This window comes from Oryza sativa, chromosome 10 (assembly GCF_034140825.1).
Source record: "Oryza sativa Japonica Group chromosome 10, ASM3414082v1".
Lineage (NCBI taxonomy): Eukaryota > Viridiplantae > Streptophyta > Magnoliopsida > Poales > Poaceae > Oryza > Oryza sativa.
In genome coordinates, this window is record NC_089044.1 from 22,030,401 (window position 1) to 22,053,906 (window position 23,506).

Below are 23,506 nucleotides of genomic sequence, written 5' to 3' on the forward strand. Positions count from 1 at the left end.
GAGAGACGCATGGCGCGCACGTCTTCCGCCCATGGCCATCGTCGTCAACAACTCAGAAAACAAAAAACAAAACAAAAAAAAACATTTGCGCAAGTCGGGTTCACGTCGTGCACCACGATTTTATATAAAAGAAGCACACCTGCATTTGCACCTGATTAGTGATCATCACCTCTCACAAGCAGTCATCTAACCACACTTATCATCATCCCTCCAGTCGATCCAGACCGAGGCAGGCGTACGTGAGATGGCGTGGAGGAGGACGTTGCTCGCGCTGGTGGCCGTCGCGGCGGCGGCGGCGGCGGCGACGCGCGCCGATGCGTGGCACAACTACGGCGCGGCCAAGTTCACGGTGACCGGCTCGGTGCTGTGCCAGGACTGCACCAAGAGCTGGAACGCCTACGCCTACAACGCCAAGCCCATTCCAGGTTCGCTTCGCGCCACCGCAAGCTGCTTTCTCCTTCCTCGCCGGCTGATGCCATGCACTCCCATTGTTTCCCTGTTGGCTTTACATACGTTGCCAGAAAAATATTTGATTTTGAGGGGTTTTATTTTAGTTTTATTTTTAAACATTGGCTCTTTAAGTATAAATATCAAGGTTTTAAATATCCCGCTATAACTGCCGCTATCTTCAGCTATAGTTATTTGCGAAGGGTTCTAGCTATTTGCTCTCACGTACAATTTAGCCGCTATAGCTCTATTTAGCCCGCTATAGCTGTTTGACAAGGCTAACCGCTAAATGTCTTAAGCCGCTATTTAAAACACTGGTAAATATAAAAGTTTTACTTGTGAAGTGCTTATTTCTTTCTAAGGATGAAATCAAAAATTTCTCGAGTCTAGAACTCGGCTAGCGCAACATAATTTTACCTTTATCTTATATGTTTTGAGGTGTAGTTTTCAATGGATACTTAGACGCAGGACTAGCTAACATATTTCTAATTGTCTTACTCCTATCTCCACCCCTTATTGTTTCGTTTAATTTTTTCGCGACTTATCAACCATAGGCAATCGATGATAATTATAGATGATGTGCGCTGCAGGGAGCATGGTGGGCATCACCTGCCTAGACAAGGAGACGGGAAGGACGGTGTACCACGGGACAGACAAGACGGATGACAAGGGTATGTTCAATATTGAGGTGCCATACACTGTCGGCAGCGCCCACCTCCACCCATCAGCATGCCTCGTCCGCCTCGCCTCCTCCGGGGACCACGGTTGCGCCGTCTTCACCAACTTCAATGGCGGTAAGACTGGCGAGCGGCCGTGCCGCCCCTCCCATGTCTACCCCGGAAGGGTCACCTACTCCGCCGGCCCCTTCTACTTCACCCTGTCCCAGTGTGACGTTAAGGACGGTGCCACCTACTGATCGACCGTCTTTTGATCTTTTCAGTAGCAGGCCTATAAATTAAGTTTTTTCCGTTATATGATATCCAATGGTTTTGAGAACGCGCAGAAATAATTCCGTTGGTTGTTAGTGTGTTGTTTGGCCTTTGTAAACGGCGATGGACTGATGGTGTGTCTGTGATATGCAATAGTACTTTTGAGCTAATATTGTCGGATTGTGAGTTTCTGATTATACTTTGTTTTATTCCAACCTAAAGCTCTATGAATCTCGAGTGTAAATGGCAATACCGATTATGGCATTTGCAAGATGTCAATACAAAATAGTACTAACCAAAGAAGTACTCCCTCCGTTTCACAATATATCTAGATTTATTAACATTAATATGAATGTGGAAAATGCTAAAATGACTTACATTGTGAAACGGAGGAAGTACCTGGTAATACAAAGCATAACACATATCACGTATGCAAAAAAACAATTACACATGCCACCATCATGCGCAATATTATCCAATCATTTTGTACTATAAGTTCATATACAGTCCTTCCATTTGTCCAAAAAATAAAACAAATACTAATATTATTTTGCACTTGTACGTTTTTAGTTCAAAGGAAAAGTTCTTTTAGCCACATTAGTGTTAGATTCAAAATGTTTAGATTTCTTCGAAAGCCTCTGATTGGTTAAAAATTATAGATTTTTGTGTACTAGTACAAAATTTTCATCCACCCTCCGCTCATAATACAATAATCTAATACTGGATAAGACATTTCATAGTATAACGAATCTTGACTAACATTCTATCTAGATTTATTGTACTTTATATCTAATACTCCATTCGTCCCATAAAAATCAACGTAGTATCAGATGTGACACATTCTAGTATTGCGAATTTAGATATACGTATGATTTATCGTATTAGAATATATTATATCCGGTTCTAGATTCGTTTTTTTATAGGACGGAGGTAGTATGTTTTCAGGAGATTAAGTTTCAACCACATCGACATGCACAACCAACCCATCAAATCACTGTATAACACTGTTTGACATTATTTCAGTCGGCATCTCTCCACTAACCAGTCTGCTGTATTTTTCTTTGAAAAAAAAAGCTCTGCCCTGTATGAAATACAACCAGTATTATATTCCCCCCACCGTATACAGTACGGTAGTATTCGATACGGATATATACGGCTCCCGCTTCAGCTCCGGTATTCTAGCTTCAGCTGCCTCACTCCTCTCCCCCACCCACGCGGCCCGCACGCAGATTCGTTGCCTCCTTCCCTCCCCCCCGGCGCCGCGGCGGCGGTTGCTCCTGATCCCTACCCCGCCTCCTCTCCTACCTCGCGCCGCCGCCGCCACCGCCGGATTCCCGTACGCGACCCTCGCCGCGCCCCCGATCGGCCGTCTCCCGTCCATGTCGAGCGCGGCCGCGCGGAGGCGGAGGAGCGCACACTGACGCGGCCGTTCGCGGGGGGCGAGGTGGGGGGGCTCCAATGTGGCGGCGCGGGTCCCACTCGGACGCCGCCTACCACCTCCCCACCGCCGCCGCCGCGGGCGGTGGCGGGTGGGCGGCCTCGTCGTCCGCGGGCGGAGGAGGAGCTGCGTCGCGGAGGCGGCGGCGGCCGGGGCTGTCGTGCAGGCCGAGCCACCTGTTCTTCGCGCTCCTCGTCGCGCTCTTCACGGCGTCCCTGCTCGTCGTGTGGCAGCTGCTCCCCATCGGCGACGGCGGCAAGGCGGAGGAGGGGGTCGAGGGTCTGCCGCGGCCCGGCGGCGGCGGGGGAGGTGGGGTCATGCGGTTCTCGGCCTCGAGCGTGGCGCTGCGGGAGTTCCACGGCGAGAGCCGGCTCGAGGCCGCGAGATCCGAGCGGCGGTGGTGGCCCGGCCTTGCGCCCGTGAGGCTGGCACTCGTGAGTGCTCGCTTATATAAACCCTAATGGATCACTCGCTGCATAGTGGTTTCACTGCATTTGTTTGCACATTTTGTTTCCAAGTGAGAAATGCTAGCTTTGTAAATGATCCACTGGAACTCGGGGTTGGATTATGGATGAAATGTGGAATAGTTTAATTGCGTGCACGATACTATTATTTATCTGTACTGGTCACATTATTAAACGGAAGGAACAGACATGCTTACCTAGACAGATGCACGTTTTAATCTTGTGCTTATGAATTTTTAATACTGAAACTACATGCTGGAGAGTTGACTTTGGCTCTGTATTATTTCAGTTTGTGGGAACCATGAACATAAATGCACAGTCCCTGATGGTTGCTACTTTGGCAAAAAGTCTTAAGAATCTGGGTTACGAGGTTGAGGTGAGTTGCTTTGCTAAAATGGTCATTGAATAGCGTACTAGAAATTGTGTTGCCATTTTTAACATGTGACTGTTTGGCGGTCATTATCGTACTCCAACTCCTATATGTTAAGCACCATACAAAAGGAAATGCTTGTGTCAATAACACTTCTTGTTCCAGTAATTCATTCAGTTGCTATGGAACAGGTTTTAGCATTTGCGGATGGGAAAGCTAACGATATTTTGGAAAATATTTGTCATGTAAATGTTGTCAGCCCTCCGAGCTTGAAGTACATTGATTGGTCAAAGTAAGTGCTGGAAACTTACAATAGGATATTTTGCTTTTGCTTTTACTTGATTTGGTTTAAGATTTTGACTTCTATTTGATTTTACAGATACAATGCTGTGCTTCTAAGCTCTCTGGAAGGGAAAATGGTCGTTTCAATGTGAGTGTTAATTTTAACCTACCTATCTTCAACTGCTTGGATACTTACGTAGTTGTGTTCTCTGCTACTTCATGCCTTGCTATTTAGTAAAAATAGCATAGGAGGATATAGAAGGACAACAGCCCACTCTTTTATTGCCCCTTTAACTACCAGTACCATATGATCTTATCCAATGTTAAGTATTAACCCACCATTTGCAAATGCTAGTAACTGTCATACACCGGTTCTACAAAATATCAGCTAATTTAGTTTAATGCGGCATTTATGGACTGTTGATTCCGTTCAGTTGATTTTTTTGTTATCAGAAGTTGAAATATTAAATCTAGAGAACAGTTAGACCTACTTCTGTATAGTCATGTAGGGTCTTGTATTCTTCTTCCCATTCTATCTTGTATTGCTGTTTGTTTTATAAAACTGGAACTTTCTTTTGGCATCATTTCTATTTGACTGTTGAGTGTTGAGCAGCTATAACGTTTCAGAACTAAGTTTTCCCAAAATAGTATAAATTCGGTTATGACAAAAGATCCAATTTGTATGGAAAGGACAGGTGTTATTATATTGTTCCTAGTTTTCCATCCCAAGTGTTTCTTTTCCCTTTATCACATCATTTGTTCGGTCTGCAGTGCTGCACATTCATATCGTGTTCAGTCTTATGCAGGAACCTTTCCAATTTCTACCTGTGGTCTGGCTTATTCATGAAGATGCTCTTGGGCAGTTCCTTAGAAATCCCGAACTGCACCAGTCCATTCCTAATCATATTGAAGATTGGAGAACTCATTTTAATGCATGCACTTATGTCGTGTTTCCAGATAGCTACCTTCCTGTACGTGTGACTGTCAGTTTTAGATTCTGGAATAATTAAATCAAGAAGAAACATTTGCTTCTCTGACTCTTAAATATCTTATTTCAGTTGTTACATTCGGCCCTTGATACTGGGAACTTCTTGGTTATTTCTGGTTCACCAGTTGATATCTTGGCAACAAAAAGATACAGCTCATCACATACTCAAGAAAGTGCAAGGAATCAGTATGGGAGCAAAGAAGATGATGTTGTTGTTTTGGTTGTTGGGAGCTACCTGTTCTTTGATGAATTACCATGGGATTTTGCAACAGTTTTGCGTGCATCAGCCCCACACATTATGGACATGGCAAAAACTAAAAATTTGGGTGTGCAATTCATTTTTTTCTGCGGAAATGACACTGACGCCTATAACTCTGCTTTCCAGGTAATAATTATTCGCTAGTTTCAAACTTTCTATCAAGATCCATTGGGGAAGCCCTTGTGTCACTGTGATTTGCCATCTGGAGAACATACCTGAGATTCCTTATGTTTTTCTTCAGAAAACAACAATTTCTATTCAACAGCATTTGAACTGCTAGGTATCGTAGCATGTTAGACTAGGGAGGTTTGATGACTGGTGTTAGGTCATGAATATGTGCTCTATTTTATTTCCATAAATATGTGCTGTCTCTGGTTGGTAGTAAATGTTTTTCCCTCACCATTTGGCTTCACTGACCATCTTAATTTCTTCTGCAGGAACTTGCTTCTCATATGGGATTTCCTCTTGGTTCCGTAAAGCATTTCTCCCTGACTCATGATATTAGGAATCTGTTAGTGTTTGCTGATATTGTTCTCTATGGTTCTTCAAGACAAGAACCTGTTTTCCCTCCTTTGCTATTGCGGTCCATGGCCTCTGAAATTCCCATCATTGTGCCAAATCTAACTGTTATAACAAAATATGTATGTCTCTTCATCCAGTCCATGAGCTGTTATTTGTTTTGCCAATGTTTGAATGATTCTTCTATGTTTAACAATATATCATTGTTTTCAGATCACTGATGGCACCCATGGCTTCCTTTTTAATGCTGATGACCCAAGCACAATGGTTTCAGCTTTTGCACAAATTTTAGGAGAAAAAAGGCTTTCAGCTAGAGCCTTTTCTGTTGCTCTGGAGGGGAAGCTGCTTTCCAAAAACATGTTAGCTTATGATTGTATTACTGCTCATGTTATGCTTCTTGAGAGTGTGTTGCATTATCCTTCCTACGCTAAACTACCATCTCCTGTTTCTAAACTTCAAGAGAGAACATGGTTATGGGATCTTTTCGAGACAAAAGCCGCACTAGAAAATAGTTCTTCAGACGATGACAGCCAACTCCTCACAAGGATAATTGATAATCTTGTCGATGAATCTCACGAAAGTAACCAAACCTATTCTGATAGCAATGATACTTCCTTATATAACTACCCTAGCCTATCTGACTGGAATGATCTAAATGAAGTTGAAATCTTTGAAGACATTGAGAGGAGGGAAATTGAGGAGGCCAGTTTTTCCCCCCTTCCTTTTCCTGTTTTCACATAATCTCTATATTCTTCTTGAACAATACTAATTACTAGTGTTATAAAAAGAATCAAATTTATATTTTGCAATACAGATTGATGAAAGGGTGGAAAGACCTTTATTATCATGGGATGAGGTATACAAAAATGCCCGAAAATCAGAAAGACTAAAGCCTGAAGGAAACGAGCGTGATGAAGGTGAACTGGAAAGGACTGGGCAACCTGTGTGTATATATGAGATTTACAGTGGAGAAGGGGCATGGCCATTTTTACACCATGGTTCTCTATATCGTGGCATTACTCTTGTAAGTTTTTTCTCGAACAATTAGTCTTGTAAGTTTGGTTTAAAATATACCTGTTTTTAGTTGTATGTTGAACCTCTAATTCAATTGAAAAGGTGCAGATCAGTTTCAATTTTATGTTCGAACTCAATTTTATACACAGAACTTATTTTCCATCATTGACACCATAAATTGGTCAGTTAGGTCATAGCTGTACGGTAAGGAAAATTCTGGAATGCCACAATATTTTACCTGTAGTTTTTACATGATGTGTCATACCCCTCCTGGCTTACTCTATCTGTACCGTTGAATCTGCACTTGTTAAGTCCACTTGTTTGAAACTCATGGTCACTATGCGCCAAGAAAAAAGAAAAGAGTTGATTGCCACTGTTAGTGCCACTAGCAATTAACTTCTCTGCATGTTACTCTGTTCTTATATTCTTTTATGTTGATAGTTAAGGATTTGGTCACCACTTATGTTTGTTTTTTCATGCATTTTGTGTCAGTCAAAAGGAGGTAGGAGACCCAGATCAGATGATGTGGATGCCGTAACTCATCTTTCAGTTCTGGACAATCCATATTACTCAGATCGTCTTTGTGAATTTGGTGCTATGTTTGCCGTTGCGAACAGAATCGATGCTGTTCACAAGTTACCATGGATAGGTTTCCAGTCATGGCAGGCTGCTGGAAGAAAGGTATAAGTTAATTTCTCATAGAATCATGTGCTAATTTTGGTCATATTGGATTGGCAATTTGGCATTCTTCCTGCTGAACTTTTTTTTTCACAGATCCACTTTTTGTCCTTTCATTCAAACTGTGGAAATTAATTCGTTCTTGTATTATTGTCCAATGCTATTATTATGGATATGCCTTATAGTGGCTAAAGCTACTTAAATTTGTGGTGTTCGATATTTTTCTGTACTATGAACTAGACATAATTTTTCACTACCTCAAGTTTTCTTTTTTTTCTCGAAAACGCAGGAGAGCTGCATTTCATTTCATTAAGGGGAAGAAAAAACAATACAAAAAACAGAACACAAAGAAAAAACAAAGTAGGAGTGCCCGAGCCCTCCTACCAAGACCCACACACACTAGACAGCCCGGGGAGCTTAGTTGCCTAGGTTAGCCGTCCCACTAAGGAGCTTTTGAAGGCGAGAAGCTCCAGCAACACCCCAAAGATGGCCCTCATTTTCTATCACTTGCAAGACCGTCGCTACTCTAGGATTGGCGTTATTGAAAACGCAGTCGTTGCGGTGCTTCCAAATCTCCCAAACTATCTCAGTTTTCCAGTTTGCCTGGACATACAATATAATAAAATAGGTTCCTCGACCTTTTCATAGAGGATTTTTTAAGCAGTAGCAACAGTTCCCTCTAGCCATGAACTCATGATGCCTATCATGTAGGCAATTCTATGCTGCACCAGCTAAATGCAATTTTGCAATACAATTGTTGCTTCAGATGTTAAAAAGTATTGGAACTATGCTTTCCATGTGTTCTATTTGGTTTCATCTCCATGAAAATGCCTTTTTTTTTTTGGCTTGCCATGCCTATGTTTTCCTTTTGTTGTTCTATGCTTTCCATGTGCTGAGATTGCTTGAACACTTGAATGAGGCCGTTTTCAATTGATAATGACATGGAAATAAGTTTTAAACATTCTTATGTCATCAGGTATCCTTGTCTGAAAAAGCCGAAGAAACCTTAGAGGAAACTATGGCTGGCGAAAATAATGAGGATGTTATATACTACTGGGCACCAATGGATATGGATCAAACTTCAAACTTTTGGTCAATGTGTGATTGGCTAAATGCTGGTCGTTGCAGGTGCTTTTTTAAGTGTTCCCTTTCAGTTTCTTTTATGTCAAATTCGAGGAATAGACTGAAGAACTGTTGTCTAACTCATTACATGCTTCTTAGTGTAGTATAGCTTCAAAATTGGCCTGCGAGCAAGGAGTAGTGATGTTGGTTACTAATTTTCCTATTGCTGTTTGATGTAATATACAGTTCTATGATGCACTAGTTGAGCTATTTTCTACAATATTCCTTTTCTTATCCTGCCTGCTTAGTTTTCTTTTATTTTGAACGCATTGTTTTTTTTTCCAGAACACTTTTTGAAGACGCATTCAGAACTATGTATGGGCTCTCAGATGGCATCACAGCCCTGCCACCAATGCCCAATGATGGTGATTATTGGTCTACTCTGCATAGTTGGGTGATGCCTACTCCGTCATTTTTGAAGTTCATCATGTTCTCAAGGTATTGTTTTACAGTGCACCTATCATCTTTCCATGGCACACTTCCCTTTTCTTTAATGCTTTTTATTTTATCTGAGAAACTTTGCAGGATGTTTGTAGATTATCTTCATAGCTTAAACGTGAATGGTACAGATCCAGCTTCATGCTTGCTTGGAGCATCACAGCTTGAGGTGACCCTATTTTTGTTTATAATCATCCGTATACTTGGATATGCGTGTGATCTGAACATAACCACCCTCTTTACCTCAGAAAAGGCACTGCTATTGTCGAATCCTCGAAGTCCTTGTGAATGTCTGGGCTTATCACAGCGGAAAGAAGATGGCCTACCTAAATCCTGTCACCGGAGATATCAGAGAGCAGCACCCTCTTGATGATAGAAATGAGATGTGGGTGAAGTTCTTCAATTTCACCCTACTGAAGAGCATGGATGAGGATCTGGCAGAGGAAGCGGATGATGGCATGCATGCTGGGGATGATCAATGGCTGTGGCCACTGACTGGTCAGGTGTTCTGGCCTGGTATCGCTGACCGTGAGAGAGAGGAGAAATACATTAAGAAATTGGACAAAAAACTCAAGAACAAGGTGAAGTTGCTGGAAAGACAAAAGTCCGGTTACAAGCAGAAACCCCTTGGACAATGACAATCAGGAAGTCTTCTGATCAACATCAGCTGTAGACTCAACCCACCAGACCATGTTTTGTCATACGGCAATCGAACACATTATTGCAGCTGGAAGAGGTAAAGCGCGAACGCAGCATTGTTGTGAATACGCATTGTTTCTCACCTCTTCGATCTCCCTCTCATCTCCGAAGGAGAGCTTGGTGAAGCTGGAAGCTGCCTGGACTGGATCCATTCGGTTTTCCTTGTTCATATAGTGGTTATAAAATTATGTCACATAGTTCCACTGATTCGATTCTTTATTTGTCTTCCTCCACTGCCACGGCAGTGGCAGCTGCGAGGGCAGCAGAATTTTGGTAGTCATATGTAAAACCTGTAACTCACCATCATCACTGTACATGTAAATTTCCAGTTGGTATAAGAGCAATATTTCGATAGAGAGGATCAGATAATGTTGTTTTGTCAAGTTTTGTCTTGAGAGGGCAGGGCCAGCCGGCCAGGGCTCAGTGTCGCACTGGTATTGTGTGGTGTGGTGTGATTTTGTCTGCCAACTTGGAAGACGCCGCGCGCGCGGGTAGAAAGTTGGATCATGGTCACAGATGTGGACGTGCGACGGGATAGATATCATCATGCAAAGTGTAGTAGTACTACTCTATAGTTAGTATTGGACCAGCGTGCGTATGCGGATGAGTTTGTTCATTTATAATGATCTGTTCAGCGTTAATGGAACTGGTATCGCCCGATTGTAATGCAGGATGATGTCAGTAAAAAGGAGAGAAAGAAGAGGCTGGACAGAATGTTTAACTTTTCGACTGCAATAGTTACCAGCTTACTGTCTTTATATGGGACTAAAAGTTTTTTAAGTACCTATTATATCGGATGTTTACATATCATATCGGATGTTTAGATATTAATTATAAATATTAAACGTAGACTATTAATAAAACTCATCCATAATCTTTGACTAATTCGCGAGACGAATCTATTAAGCCTAATTAATCCATGATTAGCCTATGTGATGCTACAGTAAAAATTCTCTAATTATAGATTAATTAGGCTTAAAAAATTTGTCTCGTGAATTAGCTTTCATTTATGTAATTAGTTTTGTAAGTAATCTATATTTAATACTCTAAAATAGCGTATAAATACAGGGACTAGAGTTAAGTCTCTGAATCTAAACACCACCTTATTTGATCGTTTGCTATGGCTGATAAACCATGGAAAAATGGTAAAATCTTTTATGTCTGTTGTTAGTGGGTTAAATGTAAATGGTAAGAGGATATTTACGATGAAAGTGCATCTATGGACCGAACCTTTATTAAGATCTACTCCTATGTTGTACTAAAAGGATATAATGATGTGTTTTATCCACAATTCCAACAATAAGAGGTGTAGGTATTGTGAATATCAGAATATACCATCCCGAATTATACATAAGTAACTTAATTTGTTGTACTGTTCACCTCACACGAAAGCCATGAAAAAATGTTTTAGAGGAGAGTGGAAAACTCTTTTATCACAAACAATAATCTGAGCCTTCAATTGTTTTTATTAAGATTTAAATTTTATCTCGATTTTTGCTATAATGTTTTTCATCAAACTACTAAACGGTAAGTTAACTTTCTATATATAAATATAAGTTGCTTTAAAATATAAAAAATATTTATTTACTAAGTTTGTAATAATTAAATCTTAATTAATCATGTACTACTGGTTTTACACATTATGTGGGCTAACTTAATACTCCTTCCGTCTCAGGTTATAAGACGTTTTGACTTTAGTCAAAATCAAAATGTTTCAAGTTTGACTAAATTTATGGATAAATATAATAATATTTATAATACTAAATTAATTTCATCAAATCAATAATCGAATATATTTTCATAATAAATTTATCTTGGGTTGAAAATGTTAATATTTTTTTCTACAAATTTAGTCAAACACCAAAGTCAAAACGTTTTATAACCTGAAACGGAGGGAATATTCATCTTTGTCATTAGTTTCAAACATCATCTTCGGGTTATCATCACTCGTGGTGGCTAATGGTAAACATTAGCTTTTTTCTATAATACTTTAAAATAAAATAAATGATCAAATGTTACAAACAAAAATTTAAATTCAAAACGACGATAAGTATTATAGGACGGAGGTTGTAACAAACTGCGCTGTAACTTGGAGAGGAACAAAGGTAAGGTAAAAAGAAAAAAAAAGACTCAGCATCATCATCTTCAGCACGAGACTGGTCTGCTCCTCTCTCGCCCCCTCCCCTCTCCTCTCCTCCGCTTTACGCACATCGCCGCGACCGCGAGGGAAAAAAAAGCCCAGCCAGACCCACGCCACGCCACGAGACCAACCACCTCTCGTCTCCTCTCTTTCTCTCTCTCCTCCCCCCGCGCGATCCGACCGGCCGCCGAGGCCACCGACGACGACGACGACGCGCGCGCGCGAGCCCTAGCCTCCCCCCGCCCCCCGGATCTGGGAGCTTCCACCCCTCCCCTCCCTCCCATGGTCCCCCGCCGCTGCGCCGAGGGGCCCACCGGCGGCCACCGGCTGCGCTGCCGCTGAGATGCGAGGCGACGCGCCCGCCGCCTCCTCCTCGTCATCGGCATCGTCACCCCCCTCGCTCTTCGGCGGCGGAGACGGCGGCGGCGAGCTGTTCGGGTCCGCGCCTGGGCCGCTCGTCTTCCTGCCCCTGCTCCTGATCCAGGGCGGCGGCATGGACCTCTCCCGCGTCGGCGAGAAGCTCCTCAGCTCCGTCCGCTCCGCGCGCTCCCTCGGCCTCCTCCCTCCCACCCCACCGCCGCCCGCCTCCCGCCCCGAGGTCCCTAATCACTTCCTCCCTCCTCCACCTTCGTCAATCTCTCACTCGGTGTACCCTGTGTTGGATCCGATAGAGGTTGCTCATTTTTGTAATTCGCCGGTCTAGGTTCCAGCTAGAGCTGCGGCGGCAGCGGCGGCCGCACGTGCGATCGCTGGGCTGCCACCGCACGAGAAGATCAGCCTGCCTTCGAATTCGGAGGACTTGGTCTCCATCTACGGGAGCAACCCGCAGGGGCATGCCGTGGATGAGCTCGAGGAGGTGTTCTTTCAGGAGGTATGTGTTGTATTTCCGCAGCTGTGGTTTCCCGCGGCTTTCAGCCAGTTGGGCTTGATGTGTTTTGAATTGTCTGCAGGAGTTCGACCCAATAAAGTACATTCTGCAAAGTATCCCTGCAGAGGGTGATTCCAGCTATTTCGATAAGCAGGTTAGTGCAGCGGTTTACCTTCACATGTTTTTTCATGTCTGAGACATTAGTGCTGGTGGGTATGATAAAGAGTGAGTGGAGTTTGCATGCTTACTTGCATACAGCTTTGTTAATGATAGCTGGAAGCATTTCTTTCAACAAACAACACGCATGCCCTTTGTAGAAGAAACCGAGTACTTCTTGTCGTGTTCGAGCAATGTTCTTGCCAATGAACATATGTTCCAACAAAAGGGCCCATCCATGCACATGAGTGTGTGCTTTTGTAGCAAAATTGACGTCTTCCTTTTTTTCTGTGCAGTCTACTTTGAGATTAGCGCAGCTCGACAAAATTGCAGAACGACTATCACATCATGTTATGGGTCATCATGAAGAAATGGGTATGTCTCCCATCAGAATATAGAAGAGGTTCAGTTTTTGGTTCCTTACTTTGCTGTGTCATATTAGATATATTTTAATCACATGCCTTTTATTTCTAGTTTTCAGACATACCTGTTATAAGTATTTTTCTCAATTTTCCTAAAATAACATGTTCTGTGTTATGCTACCAAAAATGCATCTATACTGATTTCCTTTTAAGGAAATCCCAGATCACTGATAATAAGTTTTGGCCAGTGAAGGGGATGCAGTTAGTGATGGAGTTAGAACAAGATTTAAAGGTTGCAAATGTGATCTGCATGGTATTATCTCATGAAACTTCTGGATGGTATTTACAAACATTGTTCTGTTCCTTTTATATTTTTGCATTTACGATTTATTAATCAATATTACAGAATGGACGGAGGCATGTATCCTCTTCAAAGAATGAGGTATCGAGGGATCTGGTTGTCAATGTAAAATCAAAGAAGAAACAAGCTTTGCTGGTAAATAAATTCTCTTGTCTCATTATTGTTTGCGGCATCGACTGGATAATCTTAGTGAATGGTGATTGGCGCCAGACTTTACATGTCAATCACTGAACTACCATTCTACTGTGAAGCAATATTCTTAATGTGTTTATATGTTTCTGGTCCAACCCTTCTTTTTTCAATGTCTTTCAAGGATGGATTATTAATTGTGTTGATAAATTCATGTGCATATAATATTTAAGTAATCGCTACCATTAGCTACACGAATTGAAGATTATAAATAAAAGATTTAGTTTCTGTATCGCAGGATGTTCTTCCAATTCTTACAGAACTTCGTAATGCACAAGACATGCAGATGGAACTTGAAAGTTTTGTGGAGAAAGAAAACTATTTTCAGGTGAGCTGAATTTTATCCATGACTGCTGTTTTCTCTATCTGTTTCATGAATCCATCTCTTTTACTCTAGGGTGATATTAGCTACTGCTTTATTTTACTCCAGTAGTTTTCAACCCCATAAATCACCTGACCTGTTGTAGTATGTTGGTTGCTCCACAGTCTGAACTACCACAGTAGTTGTTTCTTATGCTGTTAATCACCTATGCCTTCTTATATTTATGGTAGTTTTCTTATGCCATGTTGCTGATGTTTGCAGGCGTTTCAATTATTGCCTGAATATTTGCAAATCTTGGAGAACTATTCAGGCCTTTCTTCTGTACAAGAAATGGGGCGTGGGATTGAGGTAATTGTTATTATTTTATTGCATTTATTGCTTGCTTCTATGTCAAGTGTAGAATGCATTGAACCTATCTTCATCTCAAAGCTTTCTTTTGGTATGTTCAAAGAGCAAAAGAAACTTGTCCACCATCAAATTGAACAAATAGCTGTATAATGTTTGTCCTTTTGATGGTGTTTATACTATGAATACATCCTCAGGCATGGTTGGCACGAACAATCCAAAAATTAGACACCCATTTACTAGGGGTTTGTCAGACCTTCCATGAGGAAAGCTATCTAACTGTGAGTATTTCCATTGTTGTTTTTCCTCGTGAGCCCTTGATTGGCTTAGTTGTTAGGGAAGTCTTAGTTATCTATTTGCTTTGCTAATTTACAAGTTCCATTCTTTATATGTTTACACGTGGACAATAGGTTATTGATGCCTATGCGCTGATGGGTGACATCGGTGGCATGGCTGAAAAGATGCAGAGTTTCTTTTTGCAAGAAGTACTCTCTCAGACTCATTATGTCCTGAAAGAAATGTTGGAAGAGGTATTGGATTTGATCAGTTAATATACCAATTTCTTGATAGTTTATTTTATCCATTTTCTAATTGGAAAATAATTACAGGAGGTTGGAAATAATACGCAGAGAAATAGGTATGTACTAGCACTTATCTTGGTTCCACTGATTGTCTAAATATAACTGTCAGTGGTTTTGAATTTTATGGATTATTTCGCTGTCAGAAAAAAGTACATAACTTATGGATTTCTGTGCTTAAATACTATAAGGGGGATTATTTCCTAAAATTGCTCATCTGAGTTTGAATGTTTGATAGGTTTCAAGGTTATTGTCTGAAGTTGTGAACTTAATTGTTTTTTTATGTTTTATGTACTTTTTCTGAGAAAGATTGTGGTATGTTTGGGTCTGCTGCTGAAATTAGTACTGGTCTATTCCATAAATAGTTGGATCCCCCCAGTTCAAGTTTACTTATGTTGACCATTTCTGATCATCTAAACTTGTGTAAGATATATGCTACCTATCATTTATGGGACATTCTACTGACGAAACCACCTCTGCTTTCTAGATGGAATTATCTGAGCTAGAAACTTGAAGTATAAGGCTAAACACATAAGTTTCCATGGGTACATGTCTCTCTCTAATCTGTTCTCGTTTCCTTTCCAGATTTACATATAGTGATCTTTGTGCTCAAGTTCCTGAGCCCAAGCTCCGGCCCTGCTTATTAAGAACCTTTCAGAGTTTGTTTTCATTGATGTGCTCATATTATACTATAATGAGCTTTTGCCCAGGAGTAAAGGTAACTTCTGTTCTTAAAATTTTGATAATGCCATATGTCTAGATTGAAAGTTATGAACTGAGAGACAATCACTTACAAGGCCCAGCAGGCCAGCACTTGTAAAATTGTAAACCATCATAAAAAATTGCAAAGCCGAACTGAGAAATAATAGTTTAGGAAGTTGAAATAACAACAACAATAAAAGCATCCAGAATCTTACAACTGAACAAACTTTTATGTATAAAGATGTCAAATGTTAACAGTTTAAACTCTATTTTGTGTATGGAGCTGGCAGTTGGCAACTGTCAAATATGCTGTAAGTTGAACCGTACATAATATATCACCAAGAATTACCTGTTTTGAGAATAAAAGAGATGTAAGTTAATTAGGCTTATCTTTCCATAATTTTACATATTCTAATGCAATATTTTGGTTGAGTTGTTTTGATTTTTGATATCTTTATTCGTTTTTACTGTGGTTACTTTTCAGAGTATCGAGTCCGAGGGCGAAAACTCTCTGACAGGAAGGAACAACACATCCCAGAGTGCAGATGAATCATTAGGTGATTCAGGTAGAGGTCATGCAGCTGAAATGAGTGACAGGACATCATCTTCTGATGTCAGCAATCCTGATACTAGCACATCAGGAACAGATTCACCATTCTATCAGCTAAGGACAGATGCTGCAAAACTTGTTGCACATGCATTTGAAAGAGGGCGGAGAAATCTTTGGCAACTAGCAACAAGTCGCTTATCTGTATTACTGTCCTCTTCAGTTGTTTTCTCAACTAGCACGTATCAATTTTTGAAGAACTACGAAGATCTCACCATTTTTATCTTGGCTGGTGAAGCATTTTGTGGGTTTGAAGCGAGCGAGTTCCGGCAAAAGTTGAAGGGTATCTGTTTGAACTATTCGGTGGCCTTTCACCGGCAAAATATCTATGTATGTCATAAAAGTATACAATTCCTATTGAGTTGTTAGAAACAAGCATTTTAATGGATTACATAACTAGATATTTATCCAGCACTGGAACCCCTCAAAGGCAGCAAGCATGCTTCCACTCACCTTACCCTTTAATCATATTTTAATTTACTCTTCATGAGTCCATTATAGGCAGCACATGAGTACTTCAGTTCTTTAGAACATTGTTCGGAGTTTTTTTAGCCATTGATATGTAATTGTAGGTTATTTTTTATATGTTGTACTTGGCTGCTTATTTTCGCAACGGAAAATTTACAGGTGATATGCTCATATGCAGTGTTAGTCAATTATGAACTGAATAATAAATTATGATACTTTTCTGTGTTAGTTTAAATTTGTACTTTGTAGCAAAGAGTTACAAGGCAAACATTGTTTGCTCTAGTTAGTATTATGCTTTACTCTTGATTTGGCAAGGCCATGGTTGACCCTTTCTTTTGATGCAGAAGTTTTTTTCCCTTTTGCTTTTGCAGGCACTAAAGATGGTACTGGAAAGGGAATCTTGGACAATAATGTCTGCTGAAGCATCACGGATAATTAGTTTAGCAGGCCTTACCGGTGATGGTGCTGCTCTAATCTCACCAACCAGTCGTATCTCCACCTTGCCAATACATGGTTCTACTATGTCTGATACAGGGAAGGAAAAAAATGGATTTGCTGCTTGGACTAAGATTGAAAACCCATTTTTTTACAAGGTAGAAAATGGCACCACGGAATCCCCGAAGTCCAATATGATGTTCAACTCAGTTGACAATAGTTCTGCCCATGGAAGTACTAACAATGGCAATGGAAATAAAGCACCTCTTGACGAAGAGAATGAAGACCTTCTTGCAGATTTTATTGATGAAGATAGTCAGTTGCCTAGTAGGTTAGCAAAAACAAAAATTGTGAAAGGCAATTCTTCCCATTGGAAGGATGGGGACATTTCATCACAGACAGGATCATCGCTTTCTTTATTAAGGTATCAAATATGCCATAACTTTCAGATTGTTCCTGTAACATAACTTCCTATGCTAAGGTGTGATTTCTTCACTGGAATCAGGATGATGGATAAATATGCCAGATTAATGCAAAAGCTGGAAATTGTCAATGTTGAGCTTTTTAAGGTTAGTTTAAGTCACCCATCGTAAGATATTCGACATGTAGAATATTTCCTATTGTTCATGCTAGACAAAATTTTCAGGGTATATGCCAACTGTTTGGCATCTTTTATCACTACATATACGAGACATTTGGGAACCAGGACAGGGGTCAAAGTGGCAAGTCTTTACCTGATCATCAATCGTGTAAGAATTAGGTTTGCTCTGTGCAGTTTTTTATGATTCTTTTCTATTGCTGCACAAATGCAATTATACTTTTGAGTCTTAAATATCCTTTGTGACGCTTGTGATGTATTCAGTTCGGCTTAGAGTGGCTTTGTCAAAAATAACACAAGACTCTGACCAGTGGATCAAACCACAGAGTATTTCATATTCACCTTCATCACCCGTATCAATGGATGTGATGCCTACTGCGCCTCCCAGCTCAATGTTCACCTTGTATGGTTTGAAGGTATATCTACTGGTTTTACAAGATGGTGCTTATACAATGCTACAAAATATCATATACCAAATAGATCCATATGTGAAGCTTTTCTCTATCTCTCTCTCTCTTTTCAGGAGCGCTGTGCAGCTGCTGAAACAATATCATTGGTTGCTCGAGTTTTGAACAGATCTCGAGCACATCTACATTCCGTTCTGTCTCAAAGTAACACTTCCATTCTTGAAGAATTCTTTGGGACAATGGTAAATTCCAACTTAGAGGTTTTACATAACTTGATATTTTTCTTGTAGTGTGCATGTGCAGTCAATAAGTCCATTTTTCAGTTTGTAGATTGCAAAGATACAATTGATAACTTGGATGCCCTTATTTTATTTTTTGTGATAGGTTGACTCTGTTCCAGATTTGGCTGAGCACATTCATAGAACAAGTGCAAGGATGCTTTTGCATATCAATGGGTATGTTCAATGAAATCTTTCACGTGCATTACGAATCTCCTTTCTAGGTTTCTTATTTCTCATGGCCATTTGCATCGGTATAGGTAGAAGCGTAGAAGTTAGGGCAAAAAGTATCTTGCTCAGCCATTTATGCTCAATTGGATCACCTACCATGTTTTCAGGTATCCAGATAAGATTGCAAATGCCAAATGGGAGGTCAAGGAGCTTGGCATGGAGCATAATGGGTATGCTTTTATTTAAGCCATCTTAGCATGAACAATTTGAATAGTCCTGTTTTGAGTCCCTATTTTTGCTCCTTTGGTTATTTTTTCTACGCTTCTTTTGAACCCTCTTTCAGCACCTCATCTCATTTAGCCACTATTTTTTTCTAGTAATTTGAATTGTCTATGTCTAAAGTATGCATTATATTGATGTCTTTGGTGACTGATTCAATAGTAATTTGTGGTCATTTGATGTCTAGCAATTTTTTCTTTGTTATTTATGTTGTACTCCATCATTTTTTTATGAGTGCAATATCGGTAGGTATTCTATGGAAATGTGTTACTACTGATCATTTGGAAATATTGGGTCTTGTTGAATTTACTCTTACAGAAAAGAAAAACCACACCTTTCCTTTCGCAGTGTGCTAAAAAAATTGGGTGGAGTATTAGGTCCTTGTACTTTGAAGCCAACATATCAAAATTCGCCATGCTGTGATATATCAAAAAATCTGTAACTTGTACATGCATTTGGAATAATTCAGGGCTGCATTGAATGTGTTTAATTCTTAGTATCATAGTTAGGGATCTGATTACAAATTGCATAGTTAAAGGATTATGGTTGATAGTGGTGTTTTTTAATTGTGACCTGGAGTGCCACTGATGATGTTGTTTGCACCTTTTATTACAGCTATGTTGATTTGTTATTGGGTGAATTCAAGCACTACAAAACTAGATTGGACCATGGAGGAATTTCCAAGGAGGTTAGTACAAGCCAAGGGCACCCCCTCCTCCCTTTTTGGTTAATGTGCTTTGTTTGTGTTCTTTATGTGGCGAGCAATACAATGTTTTCGGACCTACTCCCTCCGTCCCAAAAAAATTCAACCTAGGAGGGAATTTGACCCCTAGTACAATGAATCTGGATTACCCTTAGTCTAGATTCGTTGTCCTAGGAGGGGTCACCCCTCTTAGGTTGAGTTTTTTTTGGGACGGAGGGAGTACTTCATTCTGCTTCGTCATTAAGATAGTTCTTCGGTTTTCAAACTATGGCCCTGTTTAGTTCCAAAGTTTTTTTCCAAACTTCCAACTTTCCGTCACATCAAACATTTCATACACACACAACTTTTCTATCACATCGTACCAATTTCAACCAAACTTCCAAACTTCAGTGTGAACTAAACACAGCCTATATATCGATGTTATACTGATGTTAAAGGTGATTGAACTTGTAAATTTTCTTCCCAGCTCCAAGACCTCTTGCTGGAGTATGGCATAGATAGCATCGCAGAAGTTTTAGTTGAAGGTCTCTCTAGGGTAAAACGGTGCACAGATGAAGGACGGGCTTTGATGTCACTGGACCTTCAGGTTGTAATCTTTTTTATTCTTACCCAGTAGCTTATCTAGATTGAAAGGCATGGATGAATACTCATAAAGATTTTCTCTGCTCCTTCAGGTACTAATTAATGGGCTGCTGCACATTGTATCCGCAAATGTTAGGCCAAAGCTGCAAATTGTGGATACTTTCATAAAGGTACGTTGCATGCACCAGTCAAGGCTTCATTTACACCACGCTTCTGCAGTAGTAATTGGCTTGGAGTACTCCCGCTATGCCAACCACGTACTATCTGCTAGAGACCGAGTGCCTTTGTATGCTTCATTTGGCCTTTTCATTTATAAGAACCTGACAAAGCCTTTTACTCTTTACAGGCTTATTATTTGCCAGAGACCGAGTATGTTCATTGGGCACGGTCTCATCCAGTAAGAACCCTGTTAATCTATATATTTTTTTGAGTAAATTTTCACTTTTGGTAATGATACTTCTACAAAATGATTTATGTTTTTGTTGTCTGATCTTACAGGAATACAGCAAAAGTCAGGTTGTCGGGTTGGTTAACCTGGTTGCGACTATGAAAGGATGGAAACGGAAAACGAGGTTAGAAACCATCGAGAGGATTGAGGCAGGACCATAGGCGAAAACGGCTGTAATTGTTTTTGTTTTCTTCAGCTGCATATAGAGCTGTTGTGTTTTGCTCCCTTATTTTTTTTCCTTTTCTTATTATTTCTTTTTTTTCTTGTCGATTCTTTCACCTTTCGGCTCATTTTGAAGCTAACCCCATGATTCACCCTTGGTGTATATTGAAGCGTCGATCTTTGTATCATATTACTGGGGTAAGTACTCAACAGCAAAAATAACAGTATGTATGTACACCATACATGGAGCATTGGCTCAATAAATACCAATCTTTTTCTACGTGTCCCATATGTCCTCAAAACTCATAAACAAAGGGGCAACGGAGCAACTGTTTCAATAGGAGTGTGTACTACCCTGCAAACTCGCTCCAGATGTCTTAAATGACTGTAGTGTACAGATGCGTCATAGATGCTTAAATTGCCGTATTCACTGCAGCTTTAAACCTCACTCCTACTGTAGTAATAATAACTAATGATGCTATAATAAATTCATACCGTAAAATTACGATTGCATTTGCATATGGAGTGACAGTATTATTTTTTTTTCAATTCATGCTTTAGCCTGATGTTCATATGCATTTCGCCATCACCGTATTCCTCGCTGCTCTATCTGCGAGCGCACCAGAAGTCCAGAACACATGGACAGCTGCTGCTTGCGATGCTCCTGTGATGATAGATGGACTCGGATCCCCAACCAAGACCCCCAACACCACACGTCCTCACATTTACTGGCACCGGTGGCCAAAATTATTCCTTCTCGTACCTCCAGCACAGGCTCCCCTGCTGCAGCCTTGCCGGGTGCCAAGCCTGCAGAAAAATTTTCGGTACTACTACTACTACAAAGCCAGCCACAGCAGCGACACACATCATTACTGCTTGCTACTACCACTCGATGCTTTGGCCTTCTGCTCTCGTCTCACATTCCTGAATGATTCCTCTCCCCCTGCACCTCCTGCAGCCCAGCTGCGTGCTGTGCCTGGGAGGTGCAGCTCACTCTGAAACTGAATCCATCCATCTTGCGTTCTTGCCAGTTGCTACGCAGATGGATCAGTATCTCCATACTTTCGAGAACTACTCCTATCTGTTGCACAAAGTAGAGAAAACATGTAATAGGAAGTAGCTATATTTTAGGACGGAAGCAATAGTAGAACATATGAGGATTGAGCTGCTTCTCATTGTATTCGTTGCAAGGATTGATTCACTGATACATTGATGGATGTATACACGGATCATACAACTTGTCATTACTTCACAGGCTGCACTGCAACTGCCATATATGCATGGAAGCAAATTCAAGCTAAGCTCCTATTGATTGCTAATACGTACCAGGAGTACACACCCCCAATGCCATCACATACACAGATACTAGTATAAACTGCACTGATACGCTACAGTAGTAGTAGTAGCAACCTTAGCTAGGCAGGTATAGTACAAAGTGTACAACCAGCTATACTAGCCATGGAGATAATTTGAGCAGTAGAAATATAGTGCAAGTACAGCAGTAAAAACGCCAGTACGCCTAAATCCTACCAACTCCGAACTACTCTAGCTTTAGCTCTAGTAACTAACCCAACCAACACCACTTATGGCCATCCACGCACACGTGTGCTACTCCGGCGAGCTAGCTAGCTGCCGAGCTTGGCCACCCTCCGGCGCTTCTGCGGCGGCTGCTGCGGCTGCGGCTGCGGCTGCGTCGTCGGCGGCGGCGGCGGAGGGCGCCAGAAGAGGCGCTCGAGCTCCTCGAGGCGGAGGCTTAACACCTCGACCTCGAACAGCCGCTTCCGGCACGGCGCGGCGGGCGCGCGCGGCTTCCTCGGCGCCGGCGGGCACGTCCCTGGCGCCTTCAGGTTGCTCTCCCCTCCCGTCGGCGTCCTGCAGCAGCCGCCGCTGCTGCCGTAGCCGTACTCCTCCTGATGATCCTCCCCGTGCTGCTGCTGCAGCAGCCGCAGCGGCGAGCTGCACGGCGAGAACACCGGCGCCGGCTTGTAGAACTCCGGCGACGCCGACATCATAGAGACACACACGCGCACAGAGTGTGTATGGGTTGTGAATGGCGATTTGGAGAAAACGAGGTGGGGAGAAGAAGGAAGGTTGCTTGGGACAGTGGCTCACTTCGAGCTTGAGGTGGTGTTGATCCAGCGGCGGGGTTTGTGGGTTTGGGGGGGAATGCAGTGGGGGTTTTGGGGGAAAGGGCCGTGCATTTGCGGTTGCATTTGTAGTGGCGTTTTTGTATTGGGCGGGTGTCCTTTTTGTACCAACCGTGTTTAATTGACTTGGTTATTGCGTTTAGGTCCTCCTTCTCTAGGAGTGGAGTAGCTTTATTTTAGCTTGTATTATTCCCCTTGTATGTACAGTGCCGCTAGTAGTAGTATGTAGTGTTGGTGTTGGTGTAGTATTGGTAGTATGAGATACTGGCTCGAGCACATAACCGTTGTGGTTGTGGGTGCATTTTGACCTAGTCTAATGTAGTTTGATTTTTGTTTTCATTGCCTTCCCTAGTTAAGGCTTGCTAATTGTAGAACTTTGTTTTGTTATTTCAATAAACTAGGGGTTTTATAGCAGTGGAATTGTAGTGGGATACTATGTTATCCTCCACACTAAAGGTATGGTTTTGAGTGCACAGTATGAAAAGGCTAGCTAGGTCGATCCATGTGTATTTGACTTTGCTGGAGTATAAATTTGTTCCAAGATATAAGCA

The 23,506-nt window shown here is 41.4% G+C and overlaps 4 protein-coding genes across 6 annotated transcripts; 3 read left to right on the forward strand and 1 right to left on the reverse strand.

The window, feature by feature from the left end:
• Positions 1 to 153: 153 nt before the first annotated feature.
• Positions 154 to 1,597, forward strand: LOC4349286 (pistil-specific extensin-like protein). Its single transcript, XM_015758284.3, has 2 exons — positions 154 to 425; positions 1,038 to 1,597. Exons 1-2 carry the CDS (start codon positions 245 to 247, stop codon positions 1,361 to 1,363), a joined length of 507 nt encoding a protein of 168 aa, XP_015613770.1. The 5' UTR covers positions 154 to 244; the 3' UTR covers positions 1,364 to 1,597.
• A 954-nt stretch (positions 1,598 to 2,551) lies between these two features.
• LOC4349287 (uncharacterized) lies at positions 2,552 to 10,001 on the forward strand. The gene is given in 15 exon segments (XM_066304903.1): positions 2,552 to 3,248; positions 3,568 to 3,654; positions 3,840 to 3,940; positions 4,028 to 4,078; positions 4,727 to 4,901; positions 4,989 to 5,303; positions 5,615 to 5,818; positions 5,910 to 6,398; positions 6,511 to 6,720; positions 7,203 to 7,391; positions 8,365 to 8,516; positions 8,796 to 8,948; positions 9,036 to 9,117; positions 9,197 to 9,503; positions 9,506 to 10,001. Coding segments are annotated over 15 exon segments (3,045 nt in total). The 5' UTR covers positions 2,552 to 2,834; the 3' UTR covers positions 9,622 to 10,001.
• A 1,906-nt stretch (positions 10,002 to 11,907) lies between these two features.
• Positions 11,908 to 21,088, forward strand: LOC4349288 (syndetin). Of its 3 annotated transcripts, NM_001423098.1 has the most exons (25): positions 11,908 to 12,385; positions 12,491 to 12,658; positions 12,738 to 12,809; positions 13,108 to 13,186; positions 13,422 to 13,486; positions 13,580 to 13,669; positions 13,962 to 14,051; positions 14,307 to 14,393; positions 14,588 to 14,671; positions 14,801 to 14,920; positions 14,999 to 15,027; positions 15,554 to 15,686; positions 16,155 to 16,607; positions 17,117 to 17,604; positions 17,686 to 17,749; positions 17,827 to 17,929; positions 18,043 to 18,194; positions 18,302 to 18,427; positions 18,570 to 18,640; positions 18,802 to 18,864; positions 19,529 to 19,601; positions 20,083 to 20,202; positions 20,291 to 20,368; positions 20,545 to 20,595; positions 20,697 to 21,087. In NM_001423098.1, the coding sequence occupies exons 1-25, from the start codon at positions 12,131 to 12,133 to the stop codon at positions 20,805 to 20,807; spliced, it is 3,225 nt and encodes a 1,074-aa protein (NP_001410027.1). In that variant the 5' UTR covers positions 11,908 to 12,130; the 3' UTR covers positions 20,808 to 21,087. The 3 variants fall into 3 exon arrangements, with proteins under 3 accessions (NP_001410027.1, XP_066160548.1, XP_015614425.1); XM_066304451.1 differs by lacking the exon at positions 11,908 to 12,385 and having other exon boundaries at positions 12,550 to 12,658; positions 13,427 to 13,486; positions 20,697 to 21,088; XM_015758939.2 differs by lacking the exons at positions 11,908 to 12,385; positions 12,491 to 12,658; positions 12,738 to 12,809 and having other exon boundaries at positions 13,153 to 13,214; positions 20,697 to 21,088.
• An 865-nt stretch (positions 21,089 to 21,953) lies between these two features.
• Positions 21,954 to 22,993, reverse strand: LOC4349289 (cyclin-dependent protein kinase inhibitor SMR1-like). The gene has a single exon (NM_001423099.1). The coding sequence runs from the start codon at positions 22,818 to 22,820 to the stop codon at positions 22,434 to 22,436; it is 387 nt and encodes a 128-aa protein (NP_001410028.1). The 5' UTR covers positions 22,821 to 22,993; the 3' UTR covers positions 21,954 to 22,433.
• Between the last annotated feature and the right edge of the window lie 513 nt (positions 22,994 to 23,506).